Raw genomic sequence first — 26,180 nt, forward strand, 5'->3', positions numbered from 1 at the left:
TCTTAACCTCAGAGCAGCCATAATGCAGAGCCCCTTTAAGATGCACCTTGGTACACAATGAGTTCCAAACAGCCTTTCCCACTGGGAGGTAACTGGTAAAATTAGAACAAGATTAGCCCCAAAGTTTCTAACTAAGGAACATGGCAATGAAAAAAAACCTGCTGTTTCTGCCTTTCTCAAAAATAAGTGCTTCAAAATGCTATTAGAAAGGTACACTATGGGCCCGATTTTACCATCAAGTTGTGCCCGTTTTTGGGCACGAAAGCTTGGTAAAGTCGGGTGTGAGATGAGTAGCATGATCCATGCCCGCCTCTGCGCTGATTCCCCCTTTACCAAGGGCCGAAAATGGCCACCGTCAGGACCGCGCACGAAACGGGCACGATGTCAATTAAAATGCATTTGCATGCATTTAAATTGACTTAATGGGTTGCACGCCCAAACTTACCAGCACTTCCCCCTTTACCACCGTGTTCACCTGTCCAGATTCGGCGCGAAACAGACATGGTCCGCAAAGGCCAGATTCGGGCACTCCAGCTTCTGAGGAGGTAAGTTCTGAGCTTCTGGTGGCTCTCTGACTCAAATTGGTGGGGGGAGAGTAGGGGAGGGGGAGGGAGGTGGGTCAGATGGTTCTCTGACTCAGATCGGTGGGGGGGGGGGGGGGGGGGCGGGGGGGGGGTAGGGAGGCGGGTCAGATGGCTCACTGAGTCAGATTGAGGGGGAGGTTGGTCAGATGGCTCGCTGACTCAGATCGGGGATGGGGGAAGTGGGGGGAAGATGGCTCTTTGACTCAGATTGGGGGTGGGGGGAAGTGGGTCAGATGGCTCTCTGACTCAGATCGGTGGTGGGGGGTGCAGGAGGGAGGCGGGTCAGATGGCTCTCTGACTCAGATCGGTGGGGGAGGGATGTGGGTCAGATGGCTCTCTGACTCAGATGGGGGGGAGGGGGGGCGGGGGGGTTCACTGCCACTCTATGTGTGATCAGTGGGGAGGGCTCTGCTGCCACTCTGCGTGTGATCGGTGGGGGGAAGGGGGGGTCCGTTGCCACTTTGGGTGTGATCGGTGGGGAGCAAGGGAGTCCGCTGCCACTCTGCATGTGATCGGTGGGGGGGGCAAGGGGCCCACAATCGGTCTGGGTGGCGGGGGGAGGTGGGGGGGATAAGGGGTTCAGTAATATTGTGGGGGTGGGGTATTGTTTGCGGGGGCCAGGCGGAGGCATTATCCGGCCTGGGAACGATGTGGCAGGGGAATGTTTTCTGTATCTTTTTTTTCTGCACATGTGCAGTTGGAGGCACCCATCGGAGCTGCAGGATTTATGCAGCGCGATTCAGAATCACTGCTATTATTTCAGGCAGAGTGCGTATGGAGGCACCTGAGAATGGGTCTAAAAGTCAGATCTGAAACACTCCCAGTTTCAAGTCCGCCCAGCACTCAGAATGAAATTGGTAAAATAGGGCTCTGTTTCATGGCTTATGTGGTTCATGCCTCTGATAAACTTGTCATGGTTAAAGCGTCATGGTTGTCAAAAATATATGTATACTCAACAACAAAAAGTACTGGTGGCATGAGTAAATTTCATTGATTTTTGAGGTGACAATATCCTGCCAAAATTTCAGTCAGTGCATCTAAGGACTTGCTATGAATACCAGATTCTCAATGTCAAACTTTTTCCCTCTTGTGAAAGCCTCAGAATAACTCAGAAGGCCTGACCTACCATGTTCCAATTCAGTTTTTAAAATTTGATATTTTGCTCATGTTAATGAAAATTGTTCAGTTAAATCAAATATTAATGTGTAATATTTTCTTTGTTTAGTTAACCAACCACCTACAAAATGCTGCATACATGCCTATCATTCTCCATTTCCAAGTATCAAAGAAACATCCTCCTCTGAATTTGAATCTTGGATTGGTAAGCACTTTTTGAGTTGAGTTACCATAGTGCATATTATAATTGGAAAATATGTTGTTAAAATTATCCACTCACAGGTATTTGAACTGCATTTTATAACCAATGGAACTTGTTACGATCTGGCATGTGGTAATTGCCGGACTAACGAAATCCAAAGGGAAACTTGGGCAAGCTATCGCAGTGATGTTCAATTTGTATTTTTAACATACAACATATAATCCCAACAGTGCAGAAGGAGGCCATTCGGCCTATTGAGTCTGCACCGACCACAATCCCATCCAGGCCCTATTACCATAACCCCACATATTCACTCTGTTAATCCTCCTGACACTAGGGTCAATTTAGTGTGGTCAATCAACCTAACCCACATATCTTTGGACTGTGGGAGGAAACTGGAGCACCCGGAAAAACCCACACAGACAAGGGGAGAAAGTGCAAACTCCGCACAGTGACCCGAGGCTGGAATTGAACACGGGTCCCTGACGCTTTGAGGCAGCAGTGCTAACCACTGTGCCACCGTGCTGCCCAATGAAGATTCATGAAGATCTGCGTACTGAAGTTAGAAGTCACTAATTCCAATAACACTTTTGGAGATTTTCGATAGCAAATTAAACAATTTATTAACACAGGAAAATAAAACTTGAACACACAAGATTGCATTTACGCAATTAAAATTCGTTTTGCAGAACATTGCTCCCCAAAGAGTTTTACTTAGTTAAACTTACAAATAACCAACCCCTTTAGGCAACAATCCTTATAGATATTTAATCTTTACACATTCCAGAAATATTACCACAAGGCACCCACAGGTCCCTGGGTCGCTTCCCTCACTCCACTCTAGATAATTCCAAAAGCTTTAGAACAAAACTGCTTTCTGAAGACAGCAGGAACTCATCTGGGTGGTTGAAGACTGCTTCTTTTCACAGCTATGACCCAGCACAGAGCACACTCCAGGGTCTCACATGGCTACTCCCCCTCAACATAGCTCCCAGGTTGCCTGAAATACATTCTTTCTCTACTTCTTTAAAACCATTGTTCGTAATATCTCTCTGAACCTAACTGTTTTCAAGATATAAACATTTTTCATATTCTCTATTTGCACAACTCTTGGGACAAATAAACCTTTCCCAAGTTTATTTATGACATTTACCAAGTTGTAAAACCTTTTAGTTCTCTTTGAAAGTTAACAACTGAAATCCAAACCCTATCACCTAATGCAAATTTCAACCCATATTGTGTTTATCTTCAGCAAACCAGGCTGGCACTACCACCTTGACACTGCCAAGGGGAAAGGGCCGGGCCAGAGGGGGTGGGGCCAGACCAGGGGAAGCCGGTTGGTGGTGGTGGTTGGGTGGGGTGGAGGGGGGGTGGGGTGAGGGACTTGCTGCACACTCTGCATTGGGATCGGTATGGGGAGGGAGAGGGGACTCACTGCCACTTTGCATTGCAATTGGTGGTGGTGGTGGGCGGGGGTGGGGGGGCGAACCTGCTGCCACTCTGTACTAGGGATTGGAGGGAGGAGGGAAGGGGATGATCGAGGCTGGCCATGGGGGAGGGTCGGGCAGCCGATTGTAGGGGGCTGCGGGAGGGAGGGGGCCAGTCTGGGTGGGGGGTCATGAGGTCGATTGGTCCAAGCAGATGGGGGGGGGGGGGTCGTGATAGACCACGGGCCCCCGTGGTAGCTGGTGGGCGGGGGCGTTGCTGTTTCTGAGGCTAGAGACCTGCACATGTGCAATGGCGTCCTCTGCTGCTCTCAACCATCATTTGGGTGACTTAAGCCCTGCCCCCTACAGGCAACAAACCTGTTTGTCCTTTTAAAAAAAACTCTAAGTAAATAAGAGCAAAGTGTCCAGAAGATGCTGAAAGTCTGCAAAGGGACATAGATAGTTTATGTGAGTGGGCAAAGGTCTGGGAGATGGAGTACAATGTTGGTAAATGTGAGGTCATCCATTTTGGTAGGAATAACAGCAAAATGAGCTGTTATTTAAATGGTAAAAAATTGCAGCATGCTGCTGTGCAGAGGGACCTGGGTGTCCTTGTGCATGAATCACAAAAGGTTGGTTTGCAGGTGCAGCAGGTAATTAAGAAGGCAAATAGAACTTTGTCCTTCATTGCTAAAGGGATGGAGTTTAAAAAGAGGGAGGTTATGTTGCAGCTATATAAGGTGCTGGTGAGGCCACACCTGGAGTAGTGTGTGCAGTTTTGGTCTCCTTATTTGAGAAAGGATATACTGGCATTGGAGGGGGTACAGAGGAGATTCACTACGTTGATTCTGGAGTTGAGAGAATCATAGAATCCCTACAGTGCAGAAGGAGGCAATTTGGCCCATCAAGTCTGCATCAATCACAATCCCACCCAGGCCCTATGCCCATAACTTCATTTATTTACCCTGCTAGTCCCCCTGACACTAAGGGGCAATTTACTATGACTAATCAACCTAATCCCCACATCTTTGGACTGTGGGAGGAAATCGGAGCACCTGGAGGAAACCCACACAGACATGGGGAGAACATGCAAACTCCACCCAGACAGTCAACCAAGGCCAGAATTGAACTCAGATCCCTGACGCTGTGAGGCAGCAGTGGGTTGGCTTATGAGGAGAGACTGAGTAGGCTGGGACTATACTCTTGGAACTCAGAAGAATGAGGTGGGATCTTGTAGAAACATATAAAATTATGAAGGGAAGAGCTAAGATAGAAGCAGGGAGGTTGTTTCCACTGGTGGGTGAAACCAGAACTAAGGGGCATAGCCTCAAAATAAAGGGGAGCAGATTTTGGACTGAGTTGAGGACGAACTTCTTCACCCAAAGGGTTGTGAATCTGTGGAATTCCCTGCCCAATGAAGCAATTGACGCAACCTTGAATGTTTTAAGGCAAAGATAGATAGATTTTTGAACAGTAAAGGAATTAAGGGTTATGTTGAGCGGGTGGGTAAATGGAACTGAGTCCACAAAAAGATCAGTCATGATCTTATTGAATGGCGGAGAAGGCTCGAGGGGCCAGATGGCCTACTCCTGCTCCTCGTTCTTATGTTCTAAGATAGCAGATTTGAACTCGCCCAAAAAACGGATCTGAAACTCTTTCATTTTCACATCCATCCTGGACTTAGAATTTTTTTTGGTAAGTTCTGTCTTCAGTTTAATTAAAGCAGGCACACATACACTTACACTCCCACACTCCCCTCACACACTCCCATCACACACACATCATCTCCCAATGACTCACTGTAATTCTTCCTCATTATCCTGTCTGTCTCTTTGACTTCCAGAACATTCTTCTCTCTCTCTGCGATGATTCCACAGATACACTGCACAGACACAATTTAGTGCAAGTACACATAATACACACATCATCCATCCCTCCCTCACTCACTCCTCCCTCACCAAAAATCTATCCGCACAGTGGGCTGGGAGAGGACGAAAACCCAGACTGAAAGACACCCTGCTTCTGACACTCGCATTCATATGAATTCTGCTGAGGCCAACTCAGAGTTTACACCATCAGCAGTGAATGCAAGGTCAGTATTATGTTCAGACCCAGGTCAGAAACTGCAAGGTATTGTGTGAAGTTAGCCTAGACCCCAAGTTTTACATTTGATTTTAGCATTGGTGAGCATAAGGTGTTTCACTCCAGGTCTGATTTAGGTGACCCGCTAGGAAGCTTTTATCAAACAAAGTTGATTTAAGAATGCAGTTAGAGATTAACAAGAAGAATTAGCATAACTTTTTTACCAATTACAAGACTTAAACATGACACAGTATATTTCTTAAAGCAATACCCCATAAATATACACCCTTCTTCAGAATTAGCACAAAAACAGGTATGCTCAGATGATGCTGGATTTTCAGCTTTTTAACACTTGTGACAGAAGTCCAGGTAGCAATTTTCAGAGAAGAATTTATCCTCAAAGCAGCAAAACCTCAGAGAAGCAAACCCAGCCTCTGGCAGTTCCCCATCTCCAGATCCCAGAGACAGAAAATAATACCCTTCCCTCTGCAGCTTTCAAAGCAACAATGCTCATACAGCAGAATCTCCAACTTTAGAGAGGGGTAAAGAAAGAGACTCCTTTATCTTAACTCAAAAGCAGCATCTAACCTTGAATATTCTGTGAAAAAGCCCAGCTTCCCCCATTACATGACCATACGTGCCAATCGTCCTAATGAAACCTCAAAAATCCCAGGGGAATACAGCATAACAATACTGGCTCAGATTAAGACCAACATCTCGCCAATAGAAACACTTGTGCTGTTGCAGCAATAGCACAGGATATAGTTGTAAACAGAACGGCACCGATAAAATGGAAGAGACTGCTTGACACATCCTGCACAAGAACATGGCTCAAATACATTTCTTAAAGACACGGTATCATCACAGTTAGTTAAACCCAACTCCTTGTCTCAACCCTGGTCCCCTGACTCCTCCCTGGTGACCAGGATTTGGGCCTAGTCTGACCCTTTTTAGCCCTGTGTCTTAACCTAAGAGGCAAGGGGTTTTATTAGTTAGCACTGCTGCTTGACACTTTTGAGTGGTAAATTTTGTTGATTATTCATTTTTAAATCATCAATTTAATGCTTTGACTTTGTTGTATATGTTTTTGTGATGTTTCATATTGTGCCAAGCCAGATCTCAGGCAGCTGCTTCTGGGTTTCTTGCAGAAGATGTGGAGATGCCGGCGTTGGACTGGGGTGGTCACAATAAAAAATCTCACAACACCAGGTTAAGGTCCAACAGGTTTATTTGGAATCACAAGCTTTTGGAGCGCTGCTCCTTCCAAAGGAGCAGCGCTCCAAAAGCTTGTGATTCCAAATAAACCTGTTGGACTTTAACCTGGTGTTGTGAGATTTCTTACTGTTTCTTGCAGAAGGGGAATGAAATTGCTCCTAGACTCTGATTACTTTTTGAAGGGTTGGCAACAGGGGTCAATTTAGCTTCAGTCAAAACGGGAAGTGTGTGAAATGCTCAATACATCTGGCGACATCTATGCGGAGAGAAACAGAGGTCAATGACCCTTTGTCAGAACTAAAGCTGATCATGGACCCAAAGCACTGACTCCTTTTCTCTCTCTACAGTCGCTCCTCAATATTTCCAGTATTTTCTGTTTATATTTCAGATATCCAGCATCCACAGAACTATACGTTGTATGCTGGTCATTTGTAAGGATATTTAGCTTCAATTTAAAATGAGGAAATATTTATTACTGAATGCATAATGTGATTTTTGTATGGCAAGAAACAGGATGTCAATAGCAGGGGAATTACTTGTTACTGCAAAGTTTTGCCATTTTTAAACTTGAAACTCGGAGTCATGCGCTAAAAGAATATCTCACTGTTAGTACAAGATGTTCTCATTTCTGCAATGGAAATTTGGTCACTTATCCTGTTCAGGTCTTTAGGAAGTTGCTGTCCGGATATTGCAGAGGGCTAGGTTCCAAGAAGTGTGCAATTGTCTGACAAATCCTTGGTTGTATAGGGGAGGCGGTGATGTAGTGATATTATCATTGGACTAGTAATCTAGAGACCCAGGGAAAAGATCTGAAGACCTGGGTTGAAATCCCACCATGGCAGATGGTGAAATTTGAATTCAATAAAAAGATCTGAGACCGCTGTTGATTGAAGTAAAAACTCATCTGGTTCACTCGTGCCCTTCAGGGAAAGAAATCTGCCAACCTTCCCTGGTCTGGCTTACATGTGACTCCAGATCCACAGCAATGTGATTGACTCTTAAATGCCCTCTGAAATGGTCTAGCAAGCCACTGAGATGTATCAAACAACTACAAAGTCTAAAAGAAATGGAATGGAACAGACCACCTGGCATTAACCTAGGCACAAGAAATGACAATGGCAAACCCAGCCTTGTTGGCCCTGCAAGGTCCTCCTTATTAACATCTTTGACTGTATCACAGACTAGTCAAGCAACAGCCTGACATAGTCATCCTCTCGGAATCATACCTTACAGATAAAGTCATAGACACCACCATCCTTTAGTATGTCCTGCCCCACTAGTGGTGGCACAGTGGTAAATTGTCAGGATGGAGTTGCCCTGGGAGTCTTCAACTCTGACTCCCGACCCTGTGAAGTCTCATGGCATTAGGTCAAACATGGGCAATGCAACCTGATTACCACATAGACAAAAATGCTAAAGTCCAGAAGTGAGCTGAGAGTGACATCAAGGCAGCATCTGACTGAGTGTGGCATTAAGGAGCCCTAGTAAAACTGGAGTTAATGGGGATCAGGAGGATAACTCTCTGCTGGTTAGAGTCATACTGAGAATAAAGGTAGTGCTTGTTGGAGATCAATCATCTCAGTTCCAGAGCATCGCTGCAGGAGTTCCTCAGCGTACTGTTCTAGGCACAACTATCTTCAGCTGCTTCATCAGTGACCTTCCTCCATATCATTAAGTCAGAATTGGAGATGTTAGCTCTGCTGCCTCATAGCGCCAGAGACCCAGGTTTGATTCCTAGCTTGGGTCACTGTCTGTGCAGAGTCTGCAAGTTCTCTCCATGTCTGCATGGGTTTCCTCCCACAGTCCGAAAGACATGCTGGTTAGGTGCACTGGCCATGCTAAATTCTCCCTCAATGTACCCAAACAGACGCTAGTGTTAATGTAAATATACTTGTGACGCTCATAAATAATAAACTTTAAAACTTTTAAGAAAAACATGCTGAAACCTGAACTTTTGATGTGCTTGGTAATTAGGGGCACAGCATACAGAAGACAAAAAGTTTTGCTGAACCTTTATAAAGCACTTCACCCCCTTTGTGACATTGGTTTCCAATTCCAAGCCGCTAAAGGATGTGTGGGAGGAGGGAGGGAGGTGTTAAATGGAGGATGGGATAAGGAGCCCAGAAACAGGAGAAGCACCAGGGAGCTTTCCTGGCCCTGATCTTACTATCAACTGAGGAAGTAGCTATAGGGAGCTTCCCACCACCATAAGGATATAAAATATCTTTTTTATTCCGATTTTTCAGCCAAGACTGCTAGTGCAGTGTCTAAAAGCCAATATGCACATCCTCACCCAACCTCAACCATTGTTGATTGTTGCTGTTCATTATTCCCAAATATCTCAGCACTTCCAGCAGCTACAACACACCCAGATGTGTTTTTACAACAATTGACAATGGTTCCTTGGTCGCCATTAGACTTTTAATTACAGATTTTTATTGAATTCAAATTTCACCGTCTCCCATGGCGGGATTTGATCCCGGGTCCCCAGAGCATTACCCTGGGTCTCTGGATTACTGGTCGAGTAACAATACCACTGTGCCATTGCTTCCCCTAAATGAATGACCAGGAACTCCATTAGCATACATTTAAATGCCATAAGAGGGCCTCCCCACTATATGATCCAATCATGTAAAGATTTCCACCACACCGTGGTGTGATGTCACGTCGGCAGGGTTTACAACAGGTCTTGACAAATGGGGACCTGGCAAACAAACCTGTTGGGGGCGCACAGGTAAGTACAGCCTCCGGTGGAGGGGCAGGGCTGGGTAATGCCCAGGCTTGCATAGTGGAGATTCAGCTGGGGGTTGTTTCTCTGGGAGGTCGGGGCTGGGGGGGTCCCCTGTCCATGGGGGTTTCCATTTTTTATTTTTATTTTTTCAAATTGTTCTGTCAGGAGCCAATGTTGTTGGCAGGATGGGCTCATTCAGAAAAGAGAACAAATTAGCAAAGCTTTAGGGATATTGTGATGGGCAAAGGAGTGCAATAGTGATTGGTGGAAGGAGAAGCTGAAAGGGAAATTGGGACATATTGCATTACAATACAGCACAGGAACAGGCCCTTCAGCCCACGATGTTGTGCCAAACATGATGCCAAATTAAACTAATCCCTTCTGCCAGCCCTTGGTCCATATCCCTCTATTCCTTGCATATTCAATTGCTTATCTAAAAGCCCTTGAAATGCCCTGTTCGTATCTGCCTGCAACACCACCCCTGGCAACGCATTCCAGACACCTACTACTCCCTGTGTAAATGAACTTGCCCCTCACATCTCCTTTGAACTTTCCCCCTCTACCTTAAATGCATGCCTCCTAGTAGTAGACATTTCAACTCTGGGAAAAAGATTCTGACTGCCTATTTCTTTCCATTAAATTGCGATGCCTTAGAATAGACCTTTATGCAATTTTCTGTAATATTCTTGTCAACTGTGCAATAAAACAAACATATATTTTAAATTTGCTGGCCTACCATGAGCTGGGAAGCTGATGCACAGGGAACGCAGAATTGAGACTTCCATCACATGCTGCAAGCTCAAACTGCAAGCGAGCCTTGACCTTGTGGTGAACCATCGTTGGTTCCCACTGGATAGTACTGAGCCAGGGTCTGGCCAGTACTACAAGGATATACATATGCTACTGTTGGGTTGTGCTATTGTTGCTGTTGGGGTTAGGGTGGGGTTGTTACACCTTTGTACTGTAGTGTTGTGGCACATCCCAGTTGGGCTCAGTCTCCTGGGAGAGGTATAAGAGTCCCTGCTCTGGCCGGGACCCCTTCAGTCTGGGATAGTGTATATAATTACTGGCTGCTTCATTACAGTAAATAAAAGCCTTTCATTTACCGAGCTTCAGGCCTCGTGTTTGAGTAGCGCATCAATTTTATTTACTGTCGTTAAACTCTCGTCGAAGAAAAAAAAAGAGAGTATGGAGCAAATTCTGAAGCCGGAACACCTTACACTAGATCCACGTGCGGTAGGCGCTTCTAACACCTTCGACCACTGGCTGAAGTGTTTCGAAGACTACCTGGCAGCCTCCGCAGCGGTCACCACAGATGATGACAGACTCCGGGTCCTCCATGCGAGGGTAAGCGACACTGTCTACCTCGCGATCCGTGCGGCCACCGATTATACTAAGGCCCTCGAGCTTCTGAAGAAGCGCTATATCAAACCACCCAATGAAATACACGCTCGTTACCTCCTAGCCACTCGACGACGGCAGTCTGGCGAAACGATGGAGGAATATGCGAACGAGCTCCTACAGCTAGCCAGGGGCTGTAACTGCAAAGCTGTGTCGGCTGAGCAGAGCATGAACGACCTCGCCTGAGATGCGTTTGTGGCGGGAGTCGGATCGTCGTACATTCGACTTAAAACTGTTGGAGAAGGGTAACCTTGATCTTACCCAGGCCATCGAGCTAGCAGAGATGCTCGAGACGGCCTCCAAAAGCTTAGTATTATATCCGGAGGACCATGTGGAGACAACGTGGCAGGAGCAGTCGCCAATCCCTCCTTGTCCCTCGGGTTCGAAATGCTGCGTAATGGCGTGCTCACACTCGGGCCAGACGACGGCAGCAGCCCCGGGCGGCCCGCGGTGCTATTTCTGTGGGGGAGCGAAGCATACTCGGCAACGGTGTCCCGCTAAAGCTGTGTTGTGCACTGCATGCGGCAAAAAAGGGCACTATTCGAAAGTGTGCCGATCTAAACCCAGGAACGGCAGTGCGGCCTGCGATTCTTCAGAGCTCGGGTCTTCGTCGTCGAAGTCATCGCGGGGTTCGTCCACGTGCGAGGCCAGGACAACGCCATTACGGTCGACGGAGTCGGAGGAGTGTGACCACCAGGGGTCGCTGAGTTTGGTGCCCTCACCCACGTGCGACTCATGGGAGCGGCCATGTTGGTCAACACTGACCACGAACGACCAGCAGGGGTCCTCCTCATCGATTTCAGCTGCCTGCAGTGGCGCTCATGAACCAACGGTGGCGTCGATCATCCTGGACCAGGCCAAGCCTCATAGACTTGACAAATCTATGATGAATATCCAGGTTAATGACCACATGATTTATTGTCTGTTTGACAGCGGGAGCACTGAGAGCTTTATCCACCCAGATGCTGTGAAGCAGTGTGGACTCCAGATTCAACCTGCCAAACAGACAATCTCTATGGCATCAAGGTCCCGGTCTGTTGCCATGCTAGGGAGTTGCGTGGTAACTTTGAAGGTGCAAGGCACAGTTTACGAGCGTTTCAAGCTCCTCGTGTTGCCGTATCTTTGCGCGCCAATACTTCTCGGACTAAACTTCATGGTCCACTTGAGGAGTGTAATCCTACAGTACGGTGGGCCACTCCCTTCACTGGCAGTGGGAAAACAGCAGCAGCCTCCAAATTGCCCAACGCGCCCCGCCTGCAGCCTCTCGACGCTGAAGATCACCACACCCTCCTTGTTCCAGAATCTTGTGCCAGGCTGCAAGCCCATCGCAACTAAAAGTAGGCGTTACAGCGCTGAGGTTCAGATCTTCATTAGATCTGAGGTTCAGCGGCTCCTCAAAGAAAGGATCATACAACCCAGCGCTCGTCCGTGGAGAGCGCAGGTCGTGGTGGTCAAGAGCGGGATGGTCATTGACGGTGGTCATTGAAATGGTCATTGACTACAGTCAGACCATTAACCGATATACGCAGCTGGATGCGTATCCTCTCCCGCGCATATCTGATATGGTCAATCAGATTGCGCAGTACCGGGTGTTCTCCACCATAGACCTCAAGTCTGCCTACCACCGACTCCCCATTCGCCCAGAGGACCGACAATACACGGCTTTTGAGGCGGATGGTCGCTTGTATCACTTTCTCAGGGTTCCCTTTGGTGTCACCAATGGGGTCTCGGTCTTCCAGCGTGCTATGGACCGAATGGTGGACCAGAACGGGCTGCGGGCTACCTTCCCGTACCTGGATAATGTCACCATCTGCGGCCATGACCAGCAGGACCATGACATGAATCTCCTGAACTTCCTACGCACTGCATCTCGCCTGAACTTGACCTACAACAGGGAGAAGTGTGTGTTTCGTACGCGCCGTTTAGCCATCCTAGAATACGTGGTGGAAAACGGGGTCATTGGCCCTGATTCAGAGCATATGCGCCCCCTTTCTGAACTTCCCTTGCCTGCTAGTGCAAAAGCACTGAGAAGATGCTTAGGCTTCTTCTCTTATTATGCGCAGTGGGTTCCCAACTACGCGGACAAAGCCCGTCCGCTCATTAAGTCCACGACTTTTCCCCTAACGCCAGAGGCCCGATTGGCCTTCGATAAATTGAAAGCCGACATCGCGAAAGCTACGATGCACGCTGTAAATGAGTCCATCCCCTTTCAGGTGGAGAGCGATGCATCTGATTTCACCCTGGCCGCCACACTTAACCAGGCGGGCAGGCCCGTCGCATTTTTTTCCCGCACCCTCCAAGGCCCCGAAATTCGGCATTCAGCGGTGGAAAAGGAGGCCCAGGCCATTGGGGAGGCCGTCAGGCACTGGCGCCATTACTTGGCGGGAAAACGGTTCACCCTGATCACGGACCAGCGGTCCGTGGCGTTCATGTTTAACAACACGCAGAGGGGCAAGATCAAGAACGACAAGATCTTGCGGTGGAGAATTGAACTCTCCACCTATAACTACGACATCATGTACCGTCCAGGGAAACTCAATGAGCCCTCGGATGCCCTCTCGTGTGGAACATGCACTAGTATACAGGAGGACCGTTTGCAGGCCCTCCATAATGACCTATGCCATCCTGGGGTCACTCGGCTCTACCACTTTATAAAAGCCCGCAACCTGCCTTACTCGGTGGAGGACGTCAGGTCAGTAACAAGGAGCTGTCGGGTTTGCGCGGAATGCAAACCGCACTTTTACCGACCTGACCGGGCACATTTAGTCAAGGCCACTCGTCCCTTCGAGAGACTGAGTGTCGATTTTAAGGGCCCCCTTCCCTCAACAGATCGGAATGTGTACTTCCTCAATATCATTGACGAGTACTCTCGGTTCCCTTTTGTTGTTCCCTGCTCTGATACCTCCGCTGCCACGGTTATCAAGGCATTCCGTGATCTCTTTACCCTGTTCGGGTACCCCGGCTACATCCATAGCGACAGGGGCTCGTCGTTCATGAGCGATGACTTGAGGCAATTCCTGCTCTCATACGGGATTGCCTCTAGTAGGACCACGAGCTACAACCCTAGCGGTAACGGACAGGTGGAACGTGAGAATGCTACAGTCTGGAAGGCTGTCTTAATGGCGTTGAAGTCAAAAGGTCTTCCAGTCTCCCGTTGGCAAGAGGTGCTCCCTGATGCGCTCCATTCTATTCGCTCCCTCCTGTGTACGGCAACCAATGCTACTCCCCACGAGAGGATGTTTTCATTCCCTCGGAAGTCTTCCTCGGGGACCTCATTACCGTCTTGGTTGACGTACTCTGGACCTGTCCTCCTGCGGCGACATGTAAGGGCCCGCAAGTCCGACCCGTTGGTCGAACAGGTCCATCTCCTCCACGCCAACCCTCAGTATGCCTATGTGGCATACCCTGACGGGCGAGAGGATATGGTCTCGATCCGAGACCTGGCGCCAGCAGGGGACGTAGCAACCCCTGTCGCTCCCATACCCCCTGTTACAAACCCTTTATCTCTTGTTTCTTCCCCGGACACGGCGCGGGCAGCATCGGGACCATTGCTTAACCATTTTACTCCCATATACAGCTTGCCTGAGCCCGGAAGATGGTCGCCACTGCAGGGCGTGTCAGGATCCCATGGACTACCGTCACCTCAGGGTCAACCGGCCTGTGAGTCCGTGGAAGAACAGCTGGACGCCGCCTTGGGGAGAACGCCACCGCAAGTGCCTACTCCGGTGCCACCGCCGGAATTGAGGAGGTCACAACAACGGTGCGGTCCCCCTGACCGTCTGAACTTATAGACTACTGACACTTTATTCTGTTTTTGTACCCCGCCGGCCTTTGTTCTCAAAGGAGGGGTGAATGTGGTGAATCATCGTTGGTTCCCACTGGATAGTACTGAGCCAGGGTCTGGCCAGTACTACAAGGATGTACATATGTTACTGTTGGGTTGTGCTATTGTTGCTGTTGGGGTTAGGGTGGGGTTGTTACACCTTTGTACTGTAGTGTTGTGGCACATCCCAGTAGGGCTCCGCCTCCTGGGAGAGGTATAAGAGTCCCTGCTCTGGCCGGGACCCCTTCAGTCTGGGATAGTGTATATAATTACTGGCTGCTTCATTACAGTAAATAAAAGCCTTTCATTTACCGAGCTTCAGGCCTCGTGTTTGAGTAGCGCATCAGACCTGCAACCTTTAACACCTATGAGGTCCCCAACTGGTTGCCTACCTGGCTGACCGCCTGGTAGCTTTAGCTTCTGGGAAGGTGGGGAGCAATTTGGAGGAGGTAAGACCACACTCCAATTACGGAGAGAGAGGTGAAAAATTGACTTTGAGGTGGGAAGAGGCCATTGTGAGGTGCTTGAGAAGAGGGGGTGGGGTTGGGAAGTTGGGGGTCAGGGGTGGGGGGAAATCAGTGATCTCAGTTTGGGAAGGCTGTGAGGATTACTGCAGATATTGAAGGCCTGTAGGGAGAACAGTATTGGAGGATAGAGAGAGAGATCGGAGGCCTCAGAGTGAGGGCTGTAGAGAGTGGGAGAGGAATATATCTCCAAGGCTCCAGGGTCTAACCAGGCAGGCTGAATGCAGCAGAAAGTGGAAAGGCATTTATCTCCTGACTACAGTAGTTCTGTCTGAGTTTCACTGACAGGTTTTCTGAGGCTATAAGGCACACTGCTTCATATAATACTTAAAATGCCAACCAGCCACCTTGGAGTGCGTTGGTCAGCCACACCCCTTGTCCCACCCACCTCTGTTAAAAACAGAAGTGGGTGGCATGGGGATGGGATTCAGACATTAACCCTTTAATCCCACACCTGACCCAAACCCGCCAATTTTTGGGGTTCTCAGTCTAACTGAGTCTTCCTGAAGCTCTTAAACGAGTAGATGTGCAGAAAGCTCACTCTGAAACGCAAAATGCTATTCAATCTGTGTTTGCATTCACTAGATGGTAGTGCAATTTGCAGAGATTATCTTCAGCAGCAGTGTTGTTCGATGGCTCCTTGCAGCACTGTTAGAATGAGGAATTATGTTTACAGATGAGAAACAAATTGTTAAATGTGGTCAATATGTACTCTTTGTTTTTCTAGTTTATCGTCGTTTGTGGAGTGCACTGATGTTTCTCGCAGTAATATTTATTACAATTGGATGTGTAATCATTACATTTCGAGCATACCGGATATATAAATTTGTGGGGGCCATATTTTTACTGTCTGGTAAGTGAAACATTTTCACTCATTGTGTTGCCTAGCTTCTTCCCACTGCTTGTCCTGGAAGGTATGACAGTTTTTCATGGGTTGTGTGGAGTTTATAAAGTCAGGGTGGTGAGGGAACTGACAAGGGTGGAAAACCCTGACTGACCTTGCCTTTTTCAATCTGCCTGCCACAGAAGTTCATGAAAGTATTGGTTGGAGTGACCATCACACAAAGTCCCACTTTCACACGAGGGATGCTGCTCCTCGTGTTGTGTGTCACTACCACTGTTCTGAAAGGGACAGATTCTGATCTAGTAGCTCAAAACTGAGCATGAGGCAGCGTGGGCCATCACAATCTGTAACCTGATAGCTTGGCACACTCCTCACTCTTCCATCACCATCAAGCCAGAGGGTCAACCCTGGTTTAGTGAGGAGAGCAGGCGAGTAGAACCCAGTGCACAATTACATGCATGCTAAACAGCAGAAGCAGCATGCAATAGATATAGCTCAGTGATCCACATGTCAGAAAAAAGTTCTGCAGTCCAAACACATCCAGTCATGAGTGGTGGTAGCAATTGAACAGCTATCCAGAGGAGGAGAATCCAGAAACATCCCAATCCTTGATGATGAGGGAGCTCAGCAGCTTAGTGCAAAAGATGAGGCTGAAGATTTTGGGTAAACACGTTGTGGGTTCACTTATTAAGACTAGGCACATGGGAACTGATATGCATAGGTATACATATAGGTCGAGCTGTACTATGTTCTGCTCACAAACAAAAGTAAAACCAAAACTGAAATTTGTGACACAGTTCCCTTCTTGTGATGTTATGCAGATATCCCTTCAAGTATGTATAACATTCCCCATCCTTTTTAAAGATAGTTCTCTCTTTCACTACCCCCCCCCCCCCCCCCCCCCCACCACATTGCCTTGGAGTACACGCATATGGTAATGCTGCTGGTGCTATGGTCACTTTTGCTCTCCTCTGCTGCAATCCTTACTCCTCTGTCTGCTGCCCCTGTCCTTCTAGATATTAGTGGTTGTGAGTTTGGAAGGTGCTGCCATCGGAACCTTGGTGAATTCTTGCAGTGCATTTTGTCGGTAGTACACACTGCTGCCACTGTTTCAGCGTTGGGAGGAATGGATGTTTGTGGATGGGGTGCCAACAAAATGGGCTGCTTTGTCTTGGATGGTGTTAAGCTTCTTGAGTGTTGTTGGAGTTGCGCTCATCCAGGCCAGTGGAGAGCATTCCATCACACTAGCTTGTAGATGGTGGACAGGGTTGGGGGGTCAGGAGATGAACAAAGAACAAAGAACAAAGAACAATACAGCACAGGAACAGGCCCTTCGGCCCTCCAAGCCCGCGCCGCTCCCCGGTCCAGGATTGAATCCTGAATCCAGGATCCCCGCCCAATTTTCCAGCCTATCTACATACCAATATCCTATCCACCGAGCTGTCCCTCACAGCTACGATGCTTTGTTCATTACAACCTATTAACTTACCCCCACCCCCCCATTCCAGACCATGTGATCTCCAGGGAGAGGCGAAAACCCAGAGTGAAAAACCCCAGGGCCAATATGGGGAAAAAAAAATCTGGGAAATTCCTCTCCGACCCCCTGAGGCGATCGAAACGAGTCCAGGAGATCACAATGGCCCCGATCGGAAAATGCTTCCCAACCCTAGTCATTTCCACTTCCACGAACACCATATGAATTCCCTGCCCCCGAGACAGGTTCCCAACTATCCGCAGTCTCACTCTGTACTGGCACCAGCAAGATGATCGTAGAATGAAGCCTTGAAACGAGAAACCAGGAACAATTAGCCCGCGCCGCTCCCTGGTCCAAACTAGACCACTCTTTTGTATCCCTCCATTCCCACTCCGTTCATATAGCTGTCTAGATAAGTCTTAAACGTTCCCAGTGTGTCCGCCTCCACCACCTTGCCCGGCAACACATTCCAGGCCCCCACGACCCTCTGTGTGAAATATGTCCTTCTGATATCTGTGTTAAACCTCCCCCCCTTCACCTTGAACCTATGACCCCTTGTGAACGTCACCACCGACCCGGGGAAAAGCTTCCCACCGTTCACCCTATCTATGCCTTTCATAATTTTATACACCTCTATTAAGTCTCCCCTCATCCTCCGTCTTTCCAAGGAGAACAACCCCAGTTTCCCCAATATCTCCTCATAACCAAGCCCCTCCATACCAGGCAACATCCTGGTAAACCTCCTCTGTACTCTCTCCAAAGCCTCCACGTCCTTCTGGTAGTGTGGCGACCAGAACTGGACGCAGTATTCCAAATGCGGCCGAACCAACGTTCTATACATCTGCAACATCAGACCCCAACTCTTATACTCTATGCCCCGTCCTATAAAGGCAAGCATGCCATATGCCTTCTTCACCACCTTCTCCACCTGTGACGTCACCTTCAAAGATCTGTGGACTTGCACACCCAGGTCCCTCTGCGTCTCTACACCCTTTATGGTTCTTCCATTTATCGCGTAGCTCCTCCCTACCTTATTCCCACCAAAATGCATCACTTCGCATTTATCAGGATTGAACTCCATGAGTTACGATCCACAGGAATCCAAGCCTCTGACCGGCTTTTGTAACCACAGTACATAGTATTGAAAGCTAGTGAAATTCAGTTTCTACTAAATGATAACCTAAAAGATGTTGACAGTGGTAGTTCAGCAATGGTAATGCCATTGAATGTCAAGGGGTGATGGTGAGATTCTCTCTTGTTGAAGATGGTTATTGCCCGACACTTGTGCAGTGTGAATGTTACTTGTAACTTGTCAGCCTAAGCCTGGATATTGTCCAGGACTTGTTGCATTTGGACATGGATTACATCGGCATTTGAAGACTTGCAAATGGTGCTGAACATTGTGCAATAATCAATGAACATCCCCACTTCTGAGGGAAGGTCAATGATGAATCAGCTGAATATGATTGGGTCTAGGGCACTATCCTGAGGAACTCTTGCAGTGATGTCCTGGAACTGAAATGATGGACCTCCAACAATCACAACCATCAGGAACCGAGTGGTCCTGGTGGAACCCAAACTAAGCATTGGTGAACAGGTTGTTTCTAAGCAAGTTCTGCTTAATAGCACTGTTGATGACCCCTTCTATTACTTTATTGAGGCTTGAATTAATTGATGGGGTGGTAATTAACCAGGTTCGATTTGTCCTGCTTCTTGTCTACAGGATATACTTGAGCAATTTTCCACATTGTCGGGTACATGTCAGTGTTGTAGCTGTACTGGAACAACTTAGCTAGTGGTACAGCACATTCTGGAGTACAAGTCTTCAGTACTATTGCTGGAAAATGGTTGGGGTTCATAAGATTTGTAGTACCTAGTGTCCTCAACCATTTGTTGATATCATGTGGGGTGAATCGAATTAGCTGAAGACTGCCATCTGTGATGCTGGCAACCTCTGAAGGAGGCCGAGATGGACCAACCACTCAATGCTTCTGGCTGAAGATTGTTGCAAATGCTTCAGCCTTGTCTTTTGCACCAAATCTTGCCTCTTCAGTATTAGTAGAGGAATTGTCAAGACTGAGATCCATAGATTGTTTGAGGATTAACATCTTTATGGACACAGAGGAAAGGTGGGGTAATGAAGCTGAGATACAGATCCATCATGATCTGTTGGAATAGTGGAAGATACTTGAAAAGCTAAGTTGTTGTCCAGATTCTATATTGCTATCTTGCCCTGAACTTAAATCGTCAAACTCCTGACCTCTTGTGATGCTGTCCCCACACCTTGCACCAAAACTGCTGTTCTCCTTAACATTACTGGATTTTGTCTTAAGCTACTGAGGCTGTACACTCTGGACTTCAAAAACAAACCCTCAAATCCTTCTAATTCTCTAAGTTTATCCAAAATCAATTTCTTCTCCCAAGCTTCCTTTCACTTCTAATCTTTGGCTCATTGTGCATTTCTCCCCCTCTCCAATAATGCAGGCTGTTGTTGTTCTGTGGAAACAAATTAAAGATAACTTTCAAATAATATTCCAAATAAACTCTTAACCATAGGGAAAAATCATATCTTATAACTATGTTGGATTGTTGCAGCTTAATAATGAACAGCCGGTCACGTTCAATGGAGATATCAACTGCATCGGTCAAAATTAGCGACTTAAAAGTTATCTCAAGGCACAAAGCACTTTTTAAAATCTGAGTGAATGGTTTGATCCGTAAGAAGATTTGATACAGTCTAAAAATGAAACATTTTAATTTAATTCTGCTCTTCACTCTTGTACTTAGCTGTTTTGTATTCGACATCACTTATCATGTATGCCTACTGGATATCTGCTGTACCTCAAATGATAACTGCGAATCAGGCGATTATGCAAGACAATATGGATGTGATCATTGACAAGAGTGAAGTGAAATTTGGCTGGTCGTTCATGGCAGCTCCTGTTGCAGCATTCTTCTCTTTGGTTGCAGGCTTGTTGTTCATTAAAGTATCTGACATTGCTTCCAAGGAACAAAATAGCATCATTTAAATGTATATGCGACACGACTAAACACAAAAATGTAAATTGTGTCATTGTATTTTATCCTCTCAAAACATGAAAAAAAGCATGAATTTGATAATTAGACATTTGCTAATATGCAATCATTATTCTCACGGTGTTACTTCAGAATTTTAACTGCGTCTTCAGCTTTTAATATTGTATGAAATGTTTAATGTTCACAGATAGCTGATTTTGATTTGCTTCAAAGGTCTTTTATCATTTTTAAGATTGTGTATCGGGGATCATAACATTGTGGGGAGTAAAGAGTTAATACGATTAATATGAGTTATAAAGTGAATTATATTCATAACTGCTTCTGTCAATGTATTTATCCACCACAACTTTTCGCCTATTAATTTCCTAGGAATGTTTAGCTAGAGATAATGTCACTATAACTCACGAGCCGGAGATTTTTTTAGTTTCTGTACATACTGTACTTTCCTATTAACTTGCTGACAAAACATGTCTGGCCAGCTGCAGTTGTATTGCTTTTATTTCTCCTTTTATCCTTCAATGGAATGTGGGCGTGACCAGCATTTGTTGCCCATCTCTCATTGCCTTTGAACTGTGTGTCTTTCTCGGGCTATCTCAGAGGGCAGTTAAGGGTCAATCCCATTGCTGTGGGTCTGGAGTCACAGGTAGGCCAGACTGAGTAAGGACAGCAGATTTCTTTCTGAGCGCAGCTTTCAATTCCAGATTTATTCATTGAATTTCAATTTCACCTGCTACTGTGGTGGAGGAATAAGCTCTGGATTATTAGTTCAGTGACATTACCAAGCACCAGCATCTCCCCTGGGAAAAGGTTCAAACTGCAGAATCTTTTTAAGTAGCAATCACACATGTATACACATTTGACAAAATATGATTAAAGGTTAAGGATTGACTTTGCTAGTATAAAGGAAATGTTAGAGATAAAAATTTAGAAATCTCAAGATAAAATGGTATGGTGCAAGTTAAGAATTATTGGACGACTTTACAAAAAAGAATGCTTGCTCAAATAAATTATTGGAGGTCCTAAAAGAAGGACATCATGTTTAAGATGGGCATGTGGAATAGGAAAATAATTATTTCTTTTTGTTTTGTAATGATTTGAGTGTTTAATAAAGTGGGTGGCATGGTGGCACAGTGGTTAGACCTGCTGCCTCACAGTGCCAGAGACCTAGTTCAATTCCGGCCTTGGGTCACTGTCTGTGTGGAGTTTGCACATTCTCCCCATGTCTGCGTGGGTTTCCTCCGGGTGCTCCGTCTTCCTCCCACAGTTCAAAGATGTGCGGGTTAGGTTGATTGGTCATTCTAAATTGCCCCTTAATGTCAAGGGATTAGCAGGGTAAATATGTGGGGTTACAGGAATAGGGCCTGGGTGGGATTGTGGTCGGGGCAGACTTGATGGCTGAATGGCCTCCTTCTGCACTGTAGGGATTCTATGGATTCTAAAGCTTTTGTTTAAAAGTGGATCTGTTAATAGTATGTTAATTATATTACTAAAATACACAAGTGAAAGTCATTGTTTAATTAATAACTGACTTATAAAGAGAGACTAGACTGAACTTCTATTGTCAGGGGAAATTTTCCTGTTCCGCCCACCACGGGAATTGTGGGGGGTGGACCATGCAAAGGTCTGTTGACCTCGCAGGGGATTTTCCAGTTTTGGGGTGAACGTGACCGAAAAATCTTGCCCTATGTTTTTTGCAAGAATTGCTCCTTAAACTTTGGCTGCATTCCAGTCGAACACTCCTGATCTGTGACCACCTGGTGCAGAGGAGGTGTGGGAAAGGAGGAGGAGCTCCTTGTAAGCCTTCTCCGAAGCCTGACAAAGCTGCCCTCTAATAGATCCAGGCAGCAGGCAGTTGATGGGATGTCCGGTCCATCTGTCTGCCCTTCTATTGCAACTATGTTTGTGGCCGGTTAACCCTGGAGAGGGAGCACTGGTACATTCGAGGCCTTCTGCAACTGGTGGACACTGTGGGGAATGGAGTGCATCACTGGGCCCCAAAATGACATTTAACTTTGATTTAAGAAGTTTCCTGTAATATTATTGTCTTTTGTTCCAGCACCCCTTTAAGGGGCTGTTACTTTAATTTGTTTAATTAATTTGACCATTGTTTTATCTCAAGAGTATAAAGAGAAACTGTCGGAGCATGGGGTAGTTGATTAACAGCAGACACAACTAATATATTCTGTAAATAAAGCCATTATCAAGAAAAGTACTTGTGTCTATTTCCATTCTTCACTAACTGGTTTGGAATTGGTTTAACAGAATGATGCAGAGCTGCATTCTTTACCATTACTGGAAAGTATAGAAAAAAAACACCAGTAATAGTGGTTGCATCATCGTGGTGAAATATTATTGAAATAATCTGACACACATGTATTCCTGAAAAACATGAACAATGATGAATGAATGGGATTTATCATTGCATTAAGCACACGTCAATTCTAAGGAAAATAAAGAATGAATTAGATTGGGAATTTTTGAGAATATCTGAAAGATAAAATCTGAAATGTGCAATATTTGGCCATCCATTTAATTCTTTGTGCAATTTAAGCATTCCGAGGAAGACTTTGGTGGAGTGCTTCTTTTAACTTTCAGCTAACAGCTGCTACTGTTGAGATTACATTTTGCTATTCCTTGTCATTTTGAGCCAAAAGGAAATAAAAGAGACAATTCTTTATTGGACAACTGCCAATAAAAGAGGAAAAAAAAAGTACTCTGGAAAAGAGCCATTTGGAGTTTGAAACACAATTGCTGGAAACTCTGGGCCCGATTTTACCAAAAATTAAATGGGCCTTTAACGCGATCTGCACCTGAATCCGAGCAGATCGCGGCTTTACCGACACCCGATTGATCCCCGTGCTCGAATCGGGCGGCCCGACGATTTAAATGTACTTGCATGCATTTAAATCGACTTAATGAACCGCGCGCCCAACTCTACCGCCAAATCCCACTTTACCACCGCGTGGCCCAATCCAGATCCAAAATTTGGGACAATATTTCAAAATATATTCCCCCCATCCATATTTTGAAATATTTCCCCAAATTTTTGACTGTCAAGTTTTTAGTTCCTGCGATTATAATTTTGACATTATCTTCCAAAGGGAATTCCTCTAATTCTGTGCAATATTCAGATGAAAACAAGATTTAGTAATCTCCTTGAATCTTATTTCCAACCAAGTTCCACCACGGGGACAATTCTGCCAAGTTCACCACAGGACTCTGAACATTTGAGCATCAACAATCCAGTTACAGATCACAAATGTATTATACAGGTCACTAATTGCTCACTAGGACACTGTAGTTTAATTACCTTTCCCATAGATAATTAGGCAGCACAAAGAAGGTGCTACATTATTTTCAGTTTGCAAGATTCTCCCAAGTCCATCCTCCCCCCCCCCCCCCCCCCCCCCCCCCCCGCTCTCTCTGCTGTTTTTTCTTTCGCGTCTGGGCACGCTGCTTCGGATTTTTTTCAAACTGCGCATGCGCAGTTCAGAACTCCGATCGGTCCGGCAGCGCTAAGCCCCGCCCACAGTGTGGTTCGGACTGGAGCCGGCAAAACGCGTATGGGCGCACTGGAAAGAGGATTCCGGGCTTGGATCTATTTGAGCCCAGATTCGGCACTTAGACTCAAAATGGTAAAATCAGGCCCCCTACCTTTACATTTTTTAGGAGTGGTTCCAATTCCAGGACCTGTCCCTGCCGCTGGCTACAGTCCATCTGTTGGGCTGATCTTACAGGAGGCAGTTCAATTAACTGGCTGAATCAACATTTGCGTTCCAATCAGGCAAATAGTGGGCCATGTCACCTCTCCATACTGGTTTTGAGGAAGAATGTGTACCCCTTTGCCTGGGTTCTTGAAGTTGTTCATGTCCTAACTCTTAAGTCTTAAAGGTGGTATCCTTTGCCCTAGAAGACGAATCAGCTCTGGTTGGCCAGGCTTGAATTATGAAATGTAGATGGCCTTCTTATGGTTCCCTTTAAATTTCATCTCTGCAGCCCACAGGAGGTTGTTCGAGTCTCTTCAGAAATAATGAGATACAGATTTTTGAGGAACTACCATATTAGCTTTTATTGTCCAAGGGTCACAGGTAGACATCACTTCAGCCATTTTAAAAGAAGTTCTTTGTCCAGTTTTTAAGTGTTTAGAAATTAGGCAGGAGGATATCCATATATCACAGAATTCCTACAGTGCAGGAGGAGGCCATGTGGCTCATTGAATCTGCACCAACAACAATTGCACCCAGACCCTATCCTCATAACCCATGATGCGCGATTAAATCACTCGGGAGGCTAGATCGTACCCGGGAAATAAAGGCTGTTATTAGTAACACGAATGGAGCATACTACATACAATACAAACCCAGACTAAAGGGTCACCAGGCAGTGCAGTGACCTTTATACTCCTCCAGGTAGGCGGAGCCAACTGGAGTGTACCACAGAACAATATCAACAGGTAGAACACCCCAACCCTAACCCCAACAGTGACAACAGTAACATATCTACAAATACCCATAGTGCTGACCATCTATGGTTCAGTACTCATAGTGGTAACCAACTATGGTTCACCACATTCACCCCTCCTTTAAAACAAAGGCCGGCGGGGCAAAAAAAACAGAATGAACTGTCCATATATTCACAAGTTCAGTCGTATTGGAGGACCGCACCGTCTCTGCGACCTCCTCAACATTGGCGGTAACGCCGGTTCTGGTGACCGTGATGACCCTCTCTCCAAGGTGGTGTCCAGTGACTCCTCCAGTTCCTCACGGACAGGTGGACCACGAGGTGGCGACAATCTGCTGGACTCGAGCACGCCGCGAGGTGGCGACAATCTCCTGGACTCAGGCAAGCTCTATGCCCATCATGGACTTGTCGAGTCTGTGAGGCTTGGCCTGGTCCAGGATGATTGACGCCACCATTGGGTCTTGAGTGCAACTGCAGGCAGCTGAGATGGTTGATGATGATGACCCCTGCTGGTCGTCTGCGGTCGGTGCCGACCAAAATGGCTGCGCCCATGGATTGCACATGGTTGGTGGCGCTAAAAGTGGCGGCCCCTGCAGGTCGCACGTGTCTTGCGTCTTCGTCGTCAGGAATGGCGGCGCTCTGGAATCGCACGTGGTGGAAGACCTCGAAGAAGCTGGAGACAAGGAGACAGGCTCTGGAGAATCACACGCCGCGCTGCTATGCTTGGAGGTTGGTTTAGCCCTGCAGACTTTGGCATAATGCCCTTTCTTCCCACACGCAGAGCAAAATACCGTTCTGGCTGGACATCGCTGCCGAGGGTGTTTCGCCAATCCACAGAAATAGCACCGCGGGCCTCCTGGAGCTGCCGCCATCGTCAGGTCCGAGGTTGAAAGCACAATCGCGCAGTTTTTCGGAGCCGCTGGGTAGAGTTGAGTCGGTGGCTGTACTTGCCACGATGTTCCCACGTGGTCGGTGGGGTAAGTTTCTAGACTTCTGGAGGCCGTTTCCATCGTGTCAGCCAATTCCACTGTCTTAGCTAGGTCTAGGTTACCTTGCTCTAGCAGCTGCAGGCGAATATACGATGAGCCGATTCCCGCCACGAACGCATCTCGGATCAAGTCGTTAGTATACTGGGCCGCCGACACTGGCTTGCAGTTGCATGCTCTGGCTAGCTGCTGAAGTTCGCGCAGGTACTGTCCTGTCGTTTCACCGGGCTGCCGCCGTCGAGTGGCTAGAAGGTGTCGAGCATGGATCTCGTTT

At 46.8% G+C, this 26,180-nt stretch overlaps 1 protein-coding gene across 1 annotated transcript in view; it reads left to right on the forward strand.

The window, feature by feature from the left end:
- Positions 1 to 22,661, forward strand: part of LOC144499686 (transmembrane protein 182-like) — a 75,310-nt gene extending 52,649 nt beyond the window's left edge. Inside the window, exons 4-6 of the mRNA XM_078221958.1 lie at positions 1,810 to 1,905; positions 15,833 to 15,958; positions 20,211 to 22,661. Of these exons, the coding sequence (XP_078078084.1) occupies positions 1,810 to 1,905; positions 15,833 to 15,958; positions 20,211 to 20,452 (464 nt within the window). The 3' untranslated portion in view covers positions 20,453 to 22,661. The remainder of the gene's footprint in view (positions 1 to 1,809; positions 1,906 to 15,832; positions 15,959 to 20,210) is intronic.
- Positions 22,662 to 26,180: the final 3,519 nt, after the last annotated feature.

This window comes from Mustelus asterias, chromosome 10 (assembly GCF_964213995.1).
Source record: "Mustelus asterias chromosome 10, sMusAst1.hap1.1, whole genome shotgun sequence".
Taxonomy (NCBI): domain Eukaryota; kingdom Metazoa; phylum Chordata; class Chondrichthyes; order Carcharhiniformes; family Triakidae; genus Mustelus; species Mustelus asterias.